The sequence below is a fragment of the Chelmon rostratus genome, chromosome 18 (assembly GCF_017976325.1).
Source record: "Chelmon rostratus isolate fCheRos1 chromosome 18, fCheRos1.pri, whole genome shotgun sequence".
Lineage (NCBI taxonomy): Eukaryota > Metazoa > Chordata > Actinopteri > Chaetodontiformes > Chaetodontidae > Chelmon > Chelmon rostratus.
This window is the reverse complement of record NC_055675.1, coordinates 8,115,548-8,135,821: the sequence shown is the minus strand read 5'-3', so window position 1 is coordinate 8,135,821 and position 20,274 is coordinate 8,115,548. Positions and strand designations below refer to the sequence as shown.

The window sequence follows — 20,274 nt, the reverse complement described above, 5'->3', positions numbered from 1 at the left end:
CTATGTAAACAGTCCATCATCCAAAGACAACTGCCGCACCGAAACAAGCGCTAACCACCAGGTAATTTCATTAAGCTGTGACTTCCTTTTTTTCCTTCCTTACATCAGGAGTTCAGAGGTCAAGAGGATCTGTCAGCGGTGACAGAGAGGATTATGGGTGTAGGCATTCCATTGGCAGTCATTACTGCCCTCAGTCAGCACCCGTACTCTCTCTCTCTCCCCCTTTTCTCTCATCCGCTGTCTTTCTGTCTCTTCTCTCTCTTGTAACCTGACAGACTAAGAAGCAATTAGTGTCACATTAGCGACATCCAGGGTATCATTCATTTTCATGCCAAAGCTGCTGTTGTTCATTCTCTTCTTTTAAATAAACAGATGCTTTGTTTGATTTGCACTTAATCTCAAATTCTTGTTTTGAAATCTTAAAAGAGCCATGTGCCCTTCCAATATTCAGGATGTATCAGTACAGTTTTGTTGTGGGCTAAGCCTCAACTTCGCCGCCATCCCCAGAACGATTACTCCACAGTAACAGTTTGTGCTGCATTACAATCACCTATCCAAATACAATACTAAAAGCGAGGGGAAAATGAGTGCGAGCAGCGATGTGAGGTTTGGACCCCTGCACTAGAACCCCAGCCCAGTAGGATTCCTCACATTCCAGCCCATGCTGGAGCTGGAGCTGGTAATAGATCTGAGCAGGCCTGCTGGGCTCAGCGCATTGTGGCCTGTCCTCCCTTCCTCAGTTTTCTACTTTGGAAGAAGACAACGTTTTTCCTTGTAGACACCTTCCTGAGAACAGCCTCAGGTACTGACTTTCCCTCCCTCTGTCATAAAAAAAAAATTGCACATGAATACATTTCTTCCCTTCCTCTCTGCCAATCCCTCCAGTTTCTCCTCATGCAACCGTAACAGGATAGTGGGAGTTTACATCACGGCAGAGCGAGGGGCTGGGTCTTTTTGACAGTAATGCAAGGGACACTTGTTTACCTAACCTTATGGGTCACAGTGCAGTTTAGCAGGGAATGAATGACTTCATTTTTAGGGTTTAAATTAAAGGGTTCCTCCTCTCTTGAACTTAAAACAGATTTGTGCATGCTTTGGAATGAACAAAGTACTCAGTCAGTCCACAGACCTTCTACTCCGGCCGTAACTATAAAACAAAAAGAGGTAAAGAATTACAGTGATGGCAAGAATGTAGTTCGGTGCAACTCCTGAGGTTGCATACACTTAGAGCTCTCCTTACTACCATTTTTACCTTCTTAGAGCTAGCTAACGCTTCATACATGTTGTGAAAAAATTCTTTCATTCGCCCTGACATGGTGTCAGTTACTTCAGCAGTTATTGGGCTACGCCATATTTGAGGGAAATTGCTACCTTATGCGCCTTTTAAAAAAACCACTGGGTTTTGAATGGGACCTTTTAAAGAGGGGGTAGTGTTTCATTTAGAGTTGGTGGTCATTTTGGCAATGTGATTTTACCACCAGGGAGCCTTGGAAGCATTTACACTCACACATGGCATCAAGGCCTGCTGTGGTGGTGATCAAGTGCTTTGGAGATGCCTGGACACCATGAGAACACAAATTAGAGCCCGTCTCTCCCGTACTTCCCCCACACCGAAATGTTCAGGCTATAGGAGCACGCTCTCCCTCTCACTCCAGCCTTTCATGCTGCTTGCTCGTCAAAGGAGAATTGATTAAAGGCCCTTTTAAATGACTTCCTTTTCAGAGCTATTATTTCCCAATAACCAAAGGAGAGCAGATTGAGATCAGTAGTCTAATCTGTTGTTTCCCTCTCCTTCTTATTGGTGTTTTTGTTAGAGCCCAGCAAAAAGCTCACCCCATTTTTCCTGTCAGTCATCGGGTTGTAATACTGGGGCTCATAGCTGTAACTTTAGACTGCTCAAGCACTCACGCACGGGCCTTCTTCAGAGAACAGAGTGAAACAAGTCACTCTCCAAACCCTCTGACAAATAACCCCATGCCACAAAGAACCTGTAACTCTGCCGCCCAGGGAAAAATGCTTTGAAGCTGCAATAGAAAGGAGGGCTTCTTCACTGCGGCCAGTGCAGCGCTGCGTGCAGCAGCTGAACTTAACAAAAAGACGAGGTAAATAGCGATCTTTCAGAATGACCGGAAATCCTTGGACGTGTGTTATCCTACGCACAAACAGAAATGCAGCTATGAACGTGGAGGTTAGTGTGATGGACTCTTTCCCGGGAGGCAAACAGCGGCTATTTTGCTGTCACTGCTACTATAAAAAAGGCAAAGCAAGAATATGTTTGGAATGGCAATATGTCATGCTTCCCCCAGTGCCAAATTGAGTTGAAAGTCAAGCTTAGCCATCAAAACACATAGCAGATGGGAAGAAGAAATGAAAAGATAAGGAGGGATGAGGTCTCTTCATTCTGTGTAAGCAGAAACACCTACAGTGTCCGTCTTACTCAGGGCTCTAATCGGAACACACCATCTCCCTTTAACTTCAAACATTCCTGTAAACACCTGCTTGTATCTCACCTCTGCATCTGTGTGGGCAAATACCGCCCATTCTTGTTCACCTATGCACAGACAAGACCTCCACTAGCTACCTCTGGACAGTTATTTCTTCTCTAGACATGCATCACATCTCCTCTCAAGATAAAGAGCTTGGGGAGATGAAAAGCAGACTCTCTGGCTCTCTTGGGGGGAGGGGGGGGAAACCCGTTGTAAAAGAGGAGACCTTTCAGGTGAGAAATGTGCGGTTTTGACAAACAAAAGTTAGATTCATCCAGGTGGTCCCAGACGCCCTATCCAAACAGACGTCTCAGATTAAGCGGCATCAAGATCGTGTTAAAAACAATGCCGCGGTATGCTCATATCTCTCACTTTAATGATTAATCTGATCACGCCAACTTTTCATCTGTCGACACCAATGCTCTTGGAGCTCTTTTGACTTTTCATCTGGACAAGTAATAACAAGAAGTGTTGTGTCTCACAGCATCACCTTCACAAGCCGAGACGCCTGTCTCGCAGACAGTTGTTATATACAGTATGACAAGACATCAACAGCTAATCTGCTTCAAGATCATCTGCAAGAAATGCTGTTATATTTGACAATGCTGTGTGCAAAGCTGATGCCTATCAGGGAGATCAATTGAAAAGTGATTTTAACGGGGATTTTTCCGTCCACTGCTTCGACATGTAATTGTAACTTAAAGGTGCTGTGAGTCAAGACAGGCAATTTCGAGAATTTCATGCACAGATCCAAGAACTGCCTCTAATACTCTGCATTTTAACACACACTCCTTCATTATGGCTTGGATTGGTGGCTTAGCACTTACTTTTCGCTCATTCCTGTGCAGGCTCTGTGCCTGCTCCCTCTTGCCTTCGACTGTTTCGTGCAACTCTGCCTGACAAGCTCCGGTTGCTCCACGAGTCACCAATTCACCAAATGTAAACGTAAACCCCTAGCCCCCTGTGCCACTGAGGCGTGACATGGTGACTTTTCTCCCCGAAATGCTGCTTTCAGCGTTGGTTTCGAGTGGGAAAAGCGTTGGAGAGTTTTTGACCAGGAACCACAGATGACTTTTCTAACGCTGAAACAAAGCTGGCTTTTGTGCCTTGGTTCTGGGAGGCCATTCGCTCTTGTCATGTACATGTGAAATTAATTAGGAGGAAATACTAAAACACTTGGGTGGAAATTGCTTTTCACCAGATGTTCTACATATGAGGATCAATTTAGTATTCTTAGCATAGCGAAATGGCTATATAACTTCTTTGGTTGCCCCTTTGATGAAAGCCAATCTGTCACTCATGGCACATAAAAAGAAGTCAGGGTTATATGCTACTGTTTGTTCCACTTTATGGAGTCTTAGGTAATGTGATTACTTAACCAGGTTAGGAAAACAGAATGTTTCATTCTGGGGTAAAATTCGACATACTAACAAGAGGCCCAGTGTTCCTCGATGATCCGTGCATAAACCAAACGAGTGGTCTTTTCCTTGTCCCTTGCCCCAAACGCAGAGAGGCCAAATAATCACAGATAAATCACTGTCGGATGTGAGATAGCCACCATAACAGAGGTGTTTAGGTAAGTCTGCAGCTGACATCTCATATGTCATGCATATGTTTTTAGTGTGTTTTGGAAAAGAACCAGCCTTCACACACGTCTGTTTGTGGTGCTGTGGCAAAACTCCAAGCTATGGATATAAAAAGCACAGCGTGCAATGACAAGGCAAGAGCCAAGATGAATTGGGACATCAGAAACTCTCATCTTGCCTTTCGTTTATGTAGCCTGCTCCGCTGCACAATGTCAAAGATGTGTGAGGAACAAGGAAACTACTTTGATAAAGCCCACTACACTGCAGGCCCGACAAATTTACACATCAAGGAAGAACAACGCAGGAAAGAAAAAAAACATCTCAATATGGTTGCATTTGCTCAAGCTTAGTCATCTACTCTTATTGTAACTGACAAAGCAAACAATAATCTTCAAACCTTGAACCTTTTTTAATTGTTGTCCTCACTTCCTCATCTCACATTGTGAGGCAGAGTAAGCCAGTTTTTAGCATGTAATATGAAAGAGAGCTGGCCTGGCTGTCTGGGGCAAAGTGACTACACGGTAAAATACAGCAGCTCTCCCCATAGCTTCTGTTGCTCTGTGTATATTCAAGAGAATCCAAGCCATCTGGAGTCTGTTTATTGTATTACAAATGACACATAATGGTAATCTGGCATGTGATGAGAGAATGTGAATTACAGACAGGGGGCATGAAACGGGTATTAACCTTCATTTGATTTCCTTTAAGGAGGACATTTAATTTAAGGCCACATTTTATCTACCTGATTATTCATTACAGTAAGCTCGCCCATAACCGTATGAAACAGGATAAACAGAGGAAACCGCCAATTAAATCACATTCCAGGGAAGATTGGGGGGCTTACTGTATACAGAACAGTTAGTTTAGTGACATAAATATTTACACAAACTGCCACGAATTAAGACAAATGTTACCAGGAAATAGGCTACATTGTGAGGGGCCAGAGCAAGGGTTTGTCTAAATTTATTGGCCTCTGTTGAGTCCCAAATTTTTGAAACTGTTTCCCAGTTTTTCAGAGTGAATGAAACAAGACAACTGTCGCAGCTCTGTGCGATTCTGCACAGTAAATCATCCCACCAAGGAGCTTCTTCTTGTAACATGATGTGCTTTTCTTTCAAATGTTGAAAGCTTAATGTGATGTGAACATTTATTTTCCATTGACATTTACAGCAAATACTAACATGGATCATGTATCTCAAGCAGACAGAGAAAGGGGGGGGGGGTTTGAGATGGGCGGAGATATGAATAGTTGCATCAGACTGGCCCTTGTAGAAGTTAAAGATACATACTGCATGCCCAGGGAGTGGATGTCAGTTAAATGTTTATACAGCTGCTCTGAAGATTATTATTATCATGAAACCACACAGCTATAATGTCATTCTGTGGATGCCAGAGTACAATCAGGTCCTCCCTATAGCCTACTAGCCTGCTCTCTCCCCCTGTCAGACAACCCTGCTGTTCTGCTCCCTCCAGGCTGTACGGCTGGGATCAGACTCAGCACGACACCATGATAATGAAATGTGACAATGAAATGGGTTCGTTCCGGACTAACTTCAACCATGTGAAAGCCAGTATCTGCATTTTGCTACAGCTGTATGTATTTGTAAAAAGATGTTGCAGACTTTTTTTCCTCACAGCTGCACAGTCCTGCTAATAACTGTGTAGGTGTTTAAATTAAGGGACGGGGAAAAAAATTATTGATTTAAAGATGTATAGACCTTTTGGCAACCACAACATGGACAAAAATATGGATTACAATTTTTTTTTTGTTTTGTATCTCTGCGATGAATAGAAAAAAAGAAAAGCAGCATTGAGGACTATAAGGAAGTTGGACTAAAACATTAGCAGCCGCACAGCAAGCATTTAACAGCGTGTAATTTTCTGCTGTTATAAGGCTGCTAGCACCACTAGTTTAGCTTAGCTTCCAACAGCAGCCCTTTTCTCTCATCTCACCCTTAAATCTACATTAAGTTACCTTTTTGGCCACTTGGGGGCAGCAGAAACAAGTTCTAAATAAAACCCTGACATAGTATCTCCTATTAAGTAGGGCTGTGTGATATAGCCAAAATCTCATATTCCGATGATTTAACATCCAGATAACAATACGTGTCACGATATAGCACATTTTCTGTAAAATCAATAAATAATGGCTTAGATAAAATGACTACATGGAAGTGCATACTTCTTACATTACATTACATTTTGAATGATATACTCAACAAATAAAAGGTACATAGTCATATTGAATTGTTTTTTTCTTATTTAGAACGTTGAGTACTAAAAAGAAGTTAATGGTCTTTGGGTATTTGAATCCGTTGTGGGGATCTGCAATCTGCAAAGTACAGTTTTGTGTGTGGTGTCAGACTTTGCATACCTAAACCACGTCCACGCATCAGAATTAGTCCCTCTTTGAGGTACGAGCTCCTCATTTTGTGTTGGCTGGTCGGAGTTGTTCTCTAGTTTCTCTGTTCTGTGTCACATTCGCCCTCAGCCATGTTTGTTTGTGTTGCCTTCATGCAAATTTCCTGCCTGCCTCCGTGCAGTGTGGAAGAACATATAACGTCGTCCAAATGGCGAAACAGTTTCCATCATGCCTAGTGCTGTACTGAGCAGTTTGTTAAATTTGCTGTTTTATGTTCCAAATGCTACTTTTTGTTAGTGTTTGTAATGTGTCTGTTCAGACCATGGTGGTTTCTGTTTATCATTAGCATTTTTCTGAGGGTTTTGTGCTGGTTACATTTCTTGACGCCAGCTGCATTTTGGTATTGTGTGTTTGAGCTCTTGTCCCCAGTGTTGAGTGTCACTGAAGGGTTCATACCACTGAGAGCTGCCTCTCGCCTTGATTAGCGACACATTAAAATATAAATGGTACAGCCTAATATTCAATTCAATTTCAGTTTTTATAATAAGAAACAACAGACGTTTTTCTATTGTCAAATTATAAATATCGTCATATCACACCGTTATGCCATTCTAGTCAGCAAACAGTAGCTTATCTACACATCCAACAGTTTGGGAACAACATAATGACTACAATAATTTTGGTGTCGTGTTCCTGCCTATCTGACAAATCTAAATACAAAATGCACTCTATTTAACTCCGTTTTGTTCTCCACCAGTTCCTTTCTGCTGTTTAGCAGTGAAGAGTACACTGGTTTATCAGAGTTTTTCATAGAAGTTGTTGCTGGCTGCAAACTCAAAAGCAGAGTGCAGTAATGATTCTCTGTGGGTTTGTCTCCATGAGGGACATTCACACTACACAGTCATTCTATCCACTGTAAATATAAAAATATTGACTGGAGCAGCACAAGTGCACAAATGTAAAATTTAATAAAACAAAATGTAATTCCTCTATTCAATATTGGATGTGCCGGAGACATTCTTGCTTCATCAGGAGTAACGATGTGGGTCTCTTTACCAACTATAATATTTAGATACAAAAAAAAAAAAACCCTCGTCATAGCTTTTGGTGATTAATATCTTTGTGAACAGTTACCCTATATCCTGGCCTTGCTCTGGCTGACATGGTATGATCTGTCTAACCTTCTCAGTATCTCACATACGATAAAACCTCCAGATTCAAGCGACGTCTGACGTCATACGATGATCTAATCTCATCGCGTGTAGCTGAAATGAAGAACATTATTCTTACTGTTATGTTATTGCTTATGGCTTGACACTGCAGATGAAGTGCACGAGGAGTGTTGCTCTTTCATCTTATCTAGCGAGTGATTTGAAAACGCTGTCAGTCTGTGTTTGCTTGTGAAGGTCACAGCACTTCTATCAGGATGTTTCTATTTGTCTTTTTGGTTTCCTGAAGCTTTAAAGGACCTGCGATTGCATGGAAAAAAAGGTTCATTTCAGACTGCTACACTGTTTAACTCAGTTGCATACACGTATTAACATGTTTAAAACTCAGAAGCAGTAGCAGTGAGTGCACAGAAAGGAAGAAAAAAACTATTCCCGCAAGTACTGCATTAGATCTACATAAACAACTGTTAATTGAAACCATCTTTGCTGGAGATGTGTGAGCTCCCGATCCCCTCTCATGTATAGATACTTGCTAAGTGTTTGCGTTCCTTCCTTGGCCTGTAAACAGCTGCTTGTGCTTAAGCGGTAAAATGTAAATCTTGACGCTGGCTGTTTATGTAGCCGAGGCTTCTAATCAGGCAGACGTATAATTGAGTGACGCATGGTGTCTTTATGAGTGGAGCTGCATTCAAAGGGCAGATCCCTGTATTTATGTCTCTCTTCTCTCTAAAATGGAAGTAGCTGCCTCTCATCCCAACTAGTTCACTAAATGAAGCATGTGTTTATATGATTCCTATTGTAAGTTGTTAAAGTGTGAGGTCCGTACGCTGGTATACTGATTTTATAGCTGTGTGGTGTTATCACTGTTATATAGTCAGAGCACCAGGCGTCAGACTTCCCTTTGTTCACTATGTGTAAGACCAAGCAACAACGACATGGTTTGGACTTCAAAAGACACATGTCTCATAAATGAAAGTCAATGCGTGCATTTTTCTGATAGCAGACAAGTCAAAGAGGATTTCAAATCTAAATACGGATTTCTGCCTTTTTGGCTTTAATAAAAGCCAGCCAAAAGTAATTTCACAATTGGCTGATTACAGCGATATCTGCACCAATGATACTGATAATTACAAACTGCAGGTCTGGATAAAGGAGCAGCCCTCACTGTCTGATCAAAGCTCCCTTGTACCCTATTTACGCAGGAAATTAAAACACAAACAAATAAACAGTGAGCCAATTTGCCAAATTATGCACAGCTTCTAGTCAGTGACCAACCTCAACTTGCTTCTCAATATCTGAAACATGTAAGCAAGGTTTGGAACCTTTTTTCTGATCTCTGAGAGGCCATATAATCTGGAGGTGGACTTGTTGCTCAAATTAGTGGGTAGAGAAGTGTGCCACATGTTCAGTATCCATAAATATTGACTCTGGCTTTCTAGTTGGCCATCTCTGACCTTGGTGGGTTTCCATTTCGGGACCATCCTATATGAAATGTGTCCCATTTCCCCACAATCTCTTTCATGCACCATGTGCACATGCTCGGCATAGCCCAGCAGTCGTGCTTCTGCTGTCAAACACATGTGGATTGATGAAGTTTTTACGGGTTTCCAAATTAAAAAGACAGCTTTGCCCGAGCATGAATTAGAGGTGAATCGCAGCAACAAACAGCTCCCTGGTTTCAAGCTTCATCTCTGAAGATTATCTCCTTGTAGGTATGTTACTGTGTGTTAAGGCTACATCTGGCTCAAAGCAGAGGAATGCAGGCCCTGTGTCTCGCCAAGTTGCTGTTAACAGCAGGTGAAAGGCTAATAGTTGGATCTGCAGTGTCATCTCAGGGCTTCGTCTGCCCCCTGACTCCTGGAATGTACGTGATGACAAGAGAAGGCCGCGGCATCCACATCCAGCACAACATGCGTACACAGACACACACGCTCGCACACACCACACATACTGTGGCATGCAAAGAAATGAGCATGTACAGGAGGACAATAAACCATGTCTTCTTCTCGTCCTCAGGATTTAAAACAACAGAACACATTCTATCCTAATCTCCCTCAAATAACCTCAAATATTTCCCCTTGAATAGATTCATTATATTTTTGTTATAAGTGTTATGTATTACACATTGTTCTCCCTTAAGGGGGTTTCCTTACAAGAAAAAGATACATCTATTAGCTGAAGCAAAGAACATGATGGCGGTTTACTGTATATTATTCTTTTGGTTAGTGAAGATGATTTCCCCAAAGGTGAAGGATGAATGGAACATTCCAGTGAGGGCATCTGACTTTCAAATGATAAGACAAATATATAATATGCAGGTGAGGATTGTTGTGTTTCATAATACAAAACCTAGTCCGAATTTTAGCCATAAATTTTCTTCCACTTGTCAGAGAGGGGTAATAAATTATGATGACAATGGTCAGAACATAAAATAAAAACAAATACAGTCCAACAGCAAATAGAGATGGGACAGAGTAGAGCGATTCATGGCAGAGACAGCGCTCAGTTGTGTTGTTCCTAAGCACAAACTGAAGGCCTCAGGGGTCGGATCAGGGACTGGTCGCATTAGTCCTTATGCTGGGACAAAAGGATTTCCACGAACTCCAGTTTAAGCTGATAACAACAGTCTATAGCTAAACGATAGGATGCACAGATGCTCTAATGCAGGGGTGCCCAAACTTTTTCCCTTGGAGGGCCAAAACTGAAACTTAATGATGGGCTGCGGGCCAAAAGCAAGTACCTACTGTATTGTATTGTTAAGATTCAAAATGGCAGTAGGACCCCAAGTTGCCCTGACTGACTGATTTCCTGCTCAGAGAGTCACTCTGCCTACTGTGCTCAGACTGTGAAAAATAATTAATAATTAGGGATCCTACACATCTAAAGAGCATTTTACCTAACAAAAAAACAGCATAAACAGTGATCTAGATTATAATTTTGTTAGTTATTATGATTATTATTTTCGCTAGAAACATCTGGCAGGCCACATAGAACCCTACAGCAAGCCAATGCATTGTTTTTAAATTGATTGGGATCTTATTGAGCTGAAGAGAAGAGGAAATTTCCTGTGGTCCAAAAAGTTATTTGTTACTTTAAAAGGAAGTAACTTTTTTTTTTTTTTTTTTACTTCTTTAAGTTCCTACATGGTAAAGACATTTTCATAATAAACTGAATAACTGCTATACAACCATACAAACTGAGTGTATACTTTAAGAAATATTATGGAACTGAGCTTAAGCTTCAGTGTGGGAACCCCTGTACAGCATATGCGCTTGTTTTGACAAAACTGCATTTTCACTTGAATAATGTTTCCCCTTCCTATAAGCTGTTGCTCGAGAGAGGAGACCATCTAGAAATACTGCCAGAAAAAAGTTTGTAAACCACTGTCCTAATGGGCCGGATGGCTCTGTAGTGTTAAAGAACAGCGAAGATCCATGTGAGTACCTCTGTCCTGACCTTGAGCTTTGTGCTGTAACTTTCAAAGACTATTTACTGCTATCACGAACAAACAAATGCCTGCTGGAAGGAAATAATGACGCCAGTGATGGTGGTGGTCGTGCTGGGTTAACACCGTCTGGCTGAGTCACAGTTTAACCTCTCGGGGCCCTCCCCAGTAGGTCGTTCATTTGTGTTTCAGATAGCATATCTCTACCTGCCCTCTCCAGCTGCCAGGGTTTCGCTCTGTGATGCTGTCCTTTCAATCAGCATGTAATTGGATCAGCAGCAGTGATTAGATAAGCGTGATCTTTCTGGCTCAAAACAATGATATATACAATATCAGAGCCGCATGATCTTCTCAAACCACTCTGGACATCACTGATCAAGTCCCTCAACAGCCTTGGCTAGACACATTCCTCGGCGCTGGCCTGACTCATGCTGTGCCAAAGCAAATACAATATGTGCGTGTCCGTGCACTCAAGACACACACATTCACATGCCCATTCATACAAAACCGCACACATTTACAGAAAGAAAAAGAGGGAGAAAACATCAGATAAAGCCCTCTCTTTTTAATCCTCTCACTCGGGTAATTAAAGATACTCACGGCTTACTGTGTCAGGCCTTATCCCCCAATCTAAAGCATCTAAATGCCGAGCAGCTTTTACCTGGGTTTGGGTTTTAGAGCACTCGCTTCACCAAGTGGTGTTTTGGCAACAGCTGAGACCCAACTACAACTGCCAACAGATTAACACGACAATAGAGCAAATCTAAGCAGTATGAATGAATTAACATGCTTTCCCATACCCTGACTTTATGAATGAGTGGAGGAACAAATGAATGAACGAACTGGACTGGAATTACTTCATTGGAAAATGCTGGACGCAAAGTATATACCACTATAAATCGCCTGATTCTCAGAATTAAATAAAAGGCAAAAATGATCCTGAAAGCAAAATAACCATAAGATATTCACCACCAAAACAAGTATAAACTCAAAAATGCTTGGATAAGGCAAGGGGAAGGCCGAGAAACAGTGCACACTGCCACTCAGGTAACGGCATGCACCCACGGGCCTCCCTGCATTTTAATTGCTAAGTGGATGATCTGGGATTATCCCTCATAAAATGTTATTGTCCTGGAAGGAGACAAAGATATCTTGTGATCTCTCTGGGATTTAATCTATTGCCATCTCTCCAAAGAAAACAGGGCCGGTGCTTTGGCCAAAACACAGCCGCCAGCCCCACCATCATCACCTAATGGAAGTCACTAGAGGGAATCAATGGGGGCTTTTCTTATGGAGATGACCCAAACATTACTGCTGTTGACTACACCCCACAGGCCAGAGACAATGCAGCAAAGTTTCTCTCACTCCTCTGTGCCACTGAGAGCACGTACTGTCCAAAATATAACATGTACTCCCCCAAGTCTGATGGATCTTTCAACATAAATCAACAACGTTTGACATCCAGTAAGAGAAAGAAGATATGCACATTTTATATCAGATCGATGCAGCCTCCTTAAGACTTGATTCTTTGTAAAGTTTTACCTAAACTAAGTGAAAAAAATATGGCCTTCTTGGTTAATTAATGGGATGGCTCTCTCGCAGCGTATTGTAGATATGAGACCGCAATACGTGCAGGCAAAGTCTGCCTTTGATACTGTGAATTGGAATGAAATTAAAAGATTAATCCATGTAGAAATAAGATCTGGTCTAAGACACACATGGACAAGCAACCCCCCCTCCACACACAAACACGCACACACACACACACACACACACACACACACACACACACACACAGTGAAGTTCAGTAGGAGGATGTGATAGTCCCTCTGCAGGGTCTAATCCTTTAAAACCACAAAAGCAACACACCGTCATGCCATTATCTATCCGCTTTAATCCAAACGCTAAACCTGTGTGATCCAGCTATTAACACCTTGATCAATTATCTATTTATGAAACAGCGGCAGGTGACATGTTTTCTGCTCTGCGTGGTCACATTCACGGAAATGTTACACCACACAGGGAATGTAACACGCCATTTTTATGTTATTTAAAAACATTAAGCAAACAGACGATTGCTATTCCTATGTATGGAAAATGCACCCAAAAAACAAACAACTAAAAGCAACAGTATGGTTTTAACTGTTGACTTTAAAACTATTTTTACAGTGTGAAGTTCCAGGATATGTAAAGATGCAAGAGAAAGAGTTGTCTGTAATAAGGACAGAGAGATTTTTTTTATTTTATTTACATGCTGATGGTCTCAAATGTTCGGGGAGGGAAGCGGAGCATCAAGGAGGGGGCAAAGGGGTCACCAGCTTTTTGTGGAGTAATATTATATCGCTATAATATCATTTAGCAATGACTTATTCAAATTGAAGATTTGTGTAATTGTGTAAAAGCGACAATACCAATAGTTTTCACTCTACTGACAAATTCTTCCTGTGGGGGTCCCTGGGACCAAATCTTATCTAACGGGGGTCCTGGCTCTAATGTGTGTTTATTTGACATCCTTAGACATGAAAAAGTTTGGAGCCTCCGGGTTAGAGGTCCACAGGAGGTGCTTTATAGTACACAAATGATTGACAGCCCCTTGGTGACATCACTGTACGACAAAAAGAGTCGCTGGGGGAAGAGAAGGCACCAATCAATTCAACCACTACGCTGCGGCGCACAGAGGAGAGGCGAAGCGCTCCCCAGCCCGAAGCAACAAGGTTCAAGGAGCGACACTTGCGTGCGCTTATCTCCCCTTCAAGCCAGCTCCGCTCAGCTTTTGTCTCGGCGAACTGTCCTGTTTTGAAGATGTTCAACCAAGATGCTTTATACTTAGATCGGTCCTGCCTACGCGAGCCCGCTTCCTCATAGACTTAACATATTTTTTTTCCCCTTTCCGTGCTGACCAAGACCTAACCCGAACTGCAGCTGGTGAGAATATGTGCGAGAGGCGATCGGCGAAGGGCATGGGCTATCTTTGGTCCCCCGAGGAGAAGCAGCGTGGATTAAACACGAATTAATGTGGAATTTATCGGAGCCCAAAGGTGGAACGACGACCGGACACAGCGCTTCCTCGTCAGGTAAAATAAGACTGATGGACTTTTTAAACTGTTGTTAGGTTTTTTTTACACAGACACCAAATCCTACTACTGTCCACAGGCATGAAGTAACTTTATCCATGAGGGAACGTTTACTTTACGCGTGGAAATCGACAGTTCTCTCGCTGTACAGGCTTATAGGGTGTGTGCGTAAAAGTTAAAGCGTTCCCATTCTGAACCTCGGGGAAAACGCTGTGAAAAGACAAATGCAGTTGAAAACAGTTTCTTCGGATCTCGTGCTGCTCAGATGAAATTTAGTTTTTGATGTTTTGATGTCTTGTCCGGGGCTACATCTGGCTCTGGTACGCACGTCAGATCTAACACCTGCGAGCCTCTTGAAGTAACTCTATCCCTTATGATTATACATGACCGTCAAAGCCTGTGCAAATAGACGCTTGTAGCAGCGGCTGACTGCCTCTCCTGCTGCTGTGCATTCTAACTCCTCTTGCTGACAGTCTTTCGTGCCTCTTGTGATCTTTCGGACAGCGCAGGCTCGCATCTCTTTTCATATCACTTCAACATGATTTCTTATCTCTTCTAATTGGAGACTTTATGTCTGCGACTTTCTTTGATTTGTCTTTGCCGTGCCATTCCCTCTTCTTTTTTGTTCGACTCTTTACTTCCTCACCTTGATATTTTCATGTTTCAGTTCATGTTAAGATCAATCCTCTGTCTCAGTTAGACGCGCTGTACTGCCTGCGGGGTTGTTCACCTCCACCCCCCCTTTTTTTGTTCTACTTCAAAGTGAAGAGGTGTCTTCCCTTTTTAACCTGCTCTCCTTCAATCATTCCTACTGTATGGGGGGATCACACACAGTTTGGGGAATGCTGCAGTGAAGCCCCTGCTGCGTCTACCTCATGTCAATACCTCAGCGCCAGTGTATTGACAGAAACCAACTTTCTCCACAGGGACTGACTGATCATGGTCGCCGTGGTCCGCTCTCTCATGGTACTGCTGCTCGCTCAGGTGTTGCTGGAAGGTGCTGCGGGACTTATCCCCGAGGTCGGCCGGAGGAAATACAGCGAATCCGGGAAGCAAACCCCAGAGCAGTCGGAGAGCTTCCTCAAAGAGTTTGAGCTTCGGCTTCTCAATATGTTTGGACTGAGGCGCAGGCCGACCCCGAGCAAGGGAGCCGTGGTGCCGCAGTACATGGTGGACCTTTATCGCATGCACTCAGCAAACGGAGACCACAGCACTAAGCGACCCAAGAGCATGGGGAAACACGCAGAGAGAGCCGCCAGCAAGGCCAACACGATTAGAAGCTTTCACCATGAAGGTATGTATTAGTGACATACCTTTACCTGTCAGCCGGAGAGCTCCTCGGCTCTCTCAGACAACCCAAACCTATATTTAAACATGACTCACAGCGTCAAGACTGAACTTCAGAGTCTTCACCGTTTTATGGAGCGTTAGTCATTTACAGGTGACACGCGTCCAAGTTATTTGTAACTCTTTAATACGTTTGGGGTTGCTTAAAACTCGCTGACACGATTACAAACGAGCATCTCATGCACAATTAAATCAACTCTCGTATATGTAGTGATGCAACCTTTAACCAAACATTCCCCTGGCGCAGCTGTCACATGCTTCAAAAACATCAAGGGGCGGTGGTATCCCTGGGGTAATTTGTTTCTTAATAATTGATGGTGTTTGCGTGGGCTCTGAAAACAGTTTTTCCAGACACGCACCACAGGAGCAGGATAAGGGCGGTGTGCCTTTGCGCAGGTGATAGTCATCAGCCTGTTACTTCAATAACACACGACATGACATTATACTAACACGCATTATGACAAAGTCATCGTGTCAGACTGAATTCTGAGTCATTTTTAACAGGACTGAAATTAGTCCTTGGTAGAGGGGGGAGGAGGAGGGCTGCGCGCCTTATTCTTTCCAAATCACCCCCTCTCCGCGCTGTGCGCCATTACGCACGTTCCAATAACACCATAATTGCTCACTTAGCTTATATGCTGGATACGCGCTGATTGTTGAATTCAGCGTTTCACTTTAATTTCATTTTACCTCCAAGGCAACACGTGCTGCTCAGACGAATAAGGTTCACACACTGAAGGTTCATGGATCGTGGATTAAAGTGCATTAGTTCACAAGCAATACACTATGTGTTTACACAATGTTACCAATGATGTGGGTTATTTTAAAAGGTCTAAAACAATCCAACAGGTGGAATTCAAACATAACCGATGCTTTATTTATATATCGAGTTTAACTGCTTAGCAGCAAAGTGGTGCACTTGGTCATAATATTTAAATTATTTATGTCTGGTTAAAAAATAGCTTCTAATTTTGAACGTATAGCAACTCTGTTTCTAGTATTCAATTTCCTATGGCCCATGTTCCAGTTTTTACAACATACAAGTTACTAAGTCCATAGGGGCTCTACAGAGTCCTTATACAGAGTCCTAAGTGTTTGAGTGGGGAAGTTTCCATCAGGGGTGAGTCAGAGGGGTGGTTGAGTGGTTGCTTGGGTGCTCTCCAGAGGCCTAGTGCAATGACACCCAGTGGCTACACTGACACACTACAAACAAGCCTGGCCCGGGCAGCCAGGCTGAGTGACTGCTCCCTGCCCACTACTGGAAACCTCTGCACCCGGCCAGCACACACCTTGACACCACCGGCCATTACGAATGTGTTCAGACTGTGTTTACATATGCTCCCCTGGCTCTTTCATCCTATGCTAACGGAGCTGCAGGGCTGTTAGTCTTCCCGTGTCAGGAGACGTGCAATTGATGGCTAGTCCATATAATAAGCATGTATCTACAGATGTAAGTGCAGCACATCAAAGCAAACAGCTCTAATCATTCTTCACATCTGCCTGCTGATATTAATTTCACTCAGATAATTAGTTTCACTGCTATCAGTTTTCAAAAATAACCATTTTCCATGCCAAATAGAACATTTCCACTGTTACACAGGAAGTGGCTGCCAGAGACAGGTCCGTGATGAATGACCCAACATTAGCCTTTATCTTTTGTTTTGGCATGCAGCGCAAAAAGAAATTAGGAATGTTGATACACTCATATCTGTGGTTCACACGTTTTTGACAAGCCTCAACTTGTTCACACAGCAGTTCCTCGGAGGAGAGACAGACGGAGAGAGTGAGAATGCTGCTGCCGAAAGAAACAGAAAAGGAGTGACAGGGAAGGAAAAAAGAACGAAGAGAGGATTTGGGGTTAAGAGAACAGAGGGAGAAGAGGATTTGGGAGCTGAGGAAAGAAAGAAAGACAGGGATTGGGGACAGAGGAGAGGGAATGGGAGACAGGGGGCTTTCCCACATCAAATGAGGAGTGATAGGCCTAATTGAGGTCTTTGTGCCTCTGGAGGGAGGTTTAGGATGAGATGGTGGAATTTCCTAAATGCCTCCTTTGAAACAGCACAGAGTTCAAAGTTTGTGTTTATTTTACCACACCAAACAGACTAAAAAGTGTGTCTATACATCATCTATGAAGTTCATAAAGTAAGAGTTCAAAGTGGGTCTGCCTCAAAGAAAATTGCAGCTTTTACTAAGATTTCTGTCATTTACTGCATACTGTGGAGGGGAATACATACACACTTTCATATGCATCAGGACAATTATAATAGATGTTTTAAATCACATTCAGAGAGGATAGCATCCCCCGGCTATTAGCACAAATTCATTATAAAATATCAAACATTGTATACCCAGCTTTCCATTTGTGGTCTACAGATTCTCTCCACAGTTTAGATATTAATAGTATTCTGTCTTCTCTTCGTAATGACTTTTAGAAAGAATTATTAGCTTTCACATTGCAACATTTACAAGTGGTATTTCAGAGCTGGCGAGCTCTGTAAAGGTTAATGCAGCAGTTGCCATTTATGTTTGCGTTTATGTCATCAATTTTATATTGATTTCCATATTGCTCCTTTGTTCATACTCATCTTTGATGATATTTAAATATATGGTCCTATGATCTTTTTTCATGTGCACTATGGGGAAATCCTCATAGGGCAAATGTGCCTTTAAAGGCAGCCTGACTAGCATGCTTGATCTTATCAAAAGATGGAAGCGCACTGCTTTCATCTTCTGACATTTAACCAGGTAAATTTCTGAGCATGAGACTAATTACGGTATTACATCACCGAGAGAATTTGCCTATTACACTGAGTCATACAGTCATGCAGAGTGTTGATGTGTGTGTTATGCCTGTGTGACAATGGCCAACACCCACTCAATATAACCACGTGGCAGCTTGGCTGGCTGCACAGAAAGAAGGCTGCAAGTTCAGCTTGTGTGTGTGTGTGCGCAAGAAAGAGTGAGAGAGAGAGAGACACAGAGTAAAAGAAACCATGTGAGAAACCATCCTTGGCCAATGTTTCCATGCTCACACTGGATCTATGAAGCCAACTAGGTTTTGATCATATAAGTAACTTCTCATTTTGTACCATGCATAAACTCTCCTAACTCCAATCCTCTTACACCATGTTTGTCTCTGTGCTATCTCATGTAGAGTCTATGGAGGCCCTGGCTAGGCTGAAAGGCAAAACGACCCAGGAGTTCTACTTCAACCTCACTTCCATCCCTGATGAGGAACTCATCACCTCTGCAGAGCTTCGTATCTACAGGGATCAGGTCATGGGAGCTGCAACCCCCACCAACAGCTCCAGAAACAGCAGCGCCAGTGATAGTGCTCCGGCTGGTGGCTTCCATCGTATCAACATTTATGAGATATTTGGAGTTCCTGCCACTCAAGGTAGGGAACCTCTGGCACGTCTGCTGGACACTCGGCTAGTGCAGGACTCTTTGAGCCGCTGGGAGAGCTTTGACGTCAGCCCCGCTGTATCTCAGTGGACCTCTGGGAATGGCCACAACCATGGGTTCATGGTGGAGGTGCTTCATCCAGAGGAGGGGGAGATGGATGGGGAGCATGCCCAGAGACGTAGTAGGCATGTCAGAATGAGCCGGTCCCTGCACCAGGACCAGGACTCGTGGCCCCAGGCTCGGCCTCTGCTGGTGACGTACGGCCACGACGGCCGTGGGGACTCTGTACTGCACACACGGGAAAAACGTCAGGCGGCACTCCGCAAACAACGCAGGAAGCACCAGCACAAGGCCAGCTGCAAGAGACATGCCCTGTATGTGGACTTCAGTGATGTTGGGTGGAACGAGTGGATAGTGGCACCCCCTGGCTACCACGCCTTCTACTGCCATGGGGAATGTCCGTTCCCCCTAGCAGACCACCTCAATTCTACCAATCATGCCATTGTGCAGACGCTGGTCAACTCAGTCAACTCCAACATCCCCAGAGCCTGTTGTGTGCCCACTGACCTCAGCCCCATCTCCCTGCTCTACCTGGACGAATACGAGAAGGTCATCCTGAAAAACTACCAGGATATGGTGGTGGAGGGATGCGGCTGCCGGTGAGAAACTGACAGCAGTATGGATAGAAAGACAGAGTGGGCAAGAGAGACTGAAAGAGACATCAGAGGTTATTATGGACACCCGGTTTCCCAATGAAGACGTTTATTTATATGAGAGAAAGACAAAACAGAGCTATTGTGGAAGAAGGAAAAAAAACTATATATGAATATATTTATGTCTACGTAAAGTTGGGAAAAATAAATATTTTAATCAGAGGAATATTCCTTTACTGGTTTTGAAAATGTATTTCTGATGTACATTTCGAAATGGGTGCAATACCACATGAAGTATAATGCTCAGATTTTTATTTTGTATTTATTTCTATTATAACCACTTTATTTGTAAATAAATAATGTGTATTTATCGTGAAAAAAACGTGGTCACTCCAATTTTCAAGGATCAATTACAGTAAACCAGCCATTGTTGATGTATCTATGTCAGGGGCCAACATGTGTGGCTGGGATGAATAACAGAGTTTCAAATCTGACAGAAATTAGCTATGAAAATATAACACATGACAAGAAGCTCACACTACACTGATTGCAAACCAAGCATTGAACTCTTGGATAATGTAACTGGAAACCAACAACAACAGAAGCGTAGAGAGGAAAGTGACAGAGCTGGGTCAGGGTGCCGCTGGTGTAATGAACTGCAGTAGGGTGCGGGGTCACAGGACGGGAGTGACAAGCTACAAGCCCGCAAATGTGATAGACTCCCATGGGAGGATTAGGAAAACAGAA

The 20,274-nt window shown here is 43.1% G+C and overlaps 1 protein-coding gene across 1 annotated transcript; it reads left to right on the top strand.

The window, feature by feature from the left end:
• The first annotated feature begins 13,710 nt into the window (after positions 1-13,710).
• Positions 13,711-19,898, top strand: bmp2b (bone morphogenetic protein 2b). Its single transcript, XM_041958289.1, has 3 exons — positions 13,711-14,122; positions 15,049-15,416; positions 18,624-19,898. The coding sequence occupies exons 2-3, from the start codon at positions 15,062-15,064 to the stop codon at positions 19,535-19,537; spliced, it is 1,269 nt and encodes a 422-aa protein (XP_041814223.1). The 5' UTR covers positions 13,711-14,122; positions 15,049-15,061; the 3' UTR covers positions 19,538-19,898.
• Positions 19,899-20,274: the final 376 nt, after the last annotated feature.

Coding starts and splice junctions, on each gene's coding strand:
- bmp2b (XM_041958289.1), top strand. CDS start 15,062: ATGGTCGCCGTGGTCCGCTCTCTCATGGTACTGCTGCTCGCTCAGGTG. Junction 15,417..18,623: donor TAGAAGCTTTCACCATGAAG/GTATGTATTAGT, acceptor TATCTCATGTAG/AGTCTATGGAGGCCCTGGCT.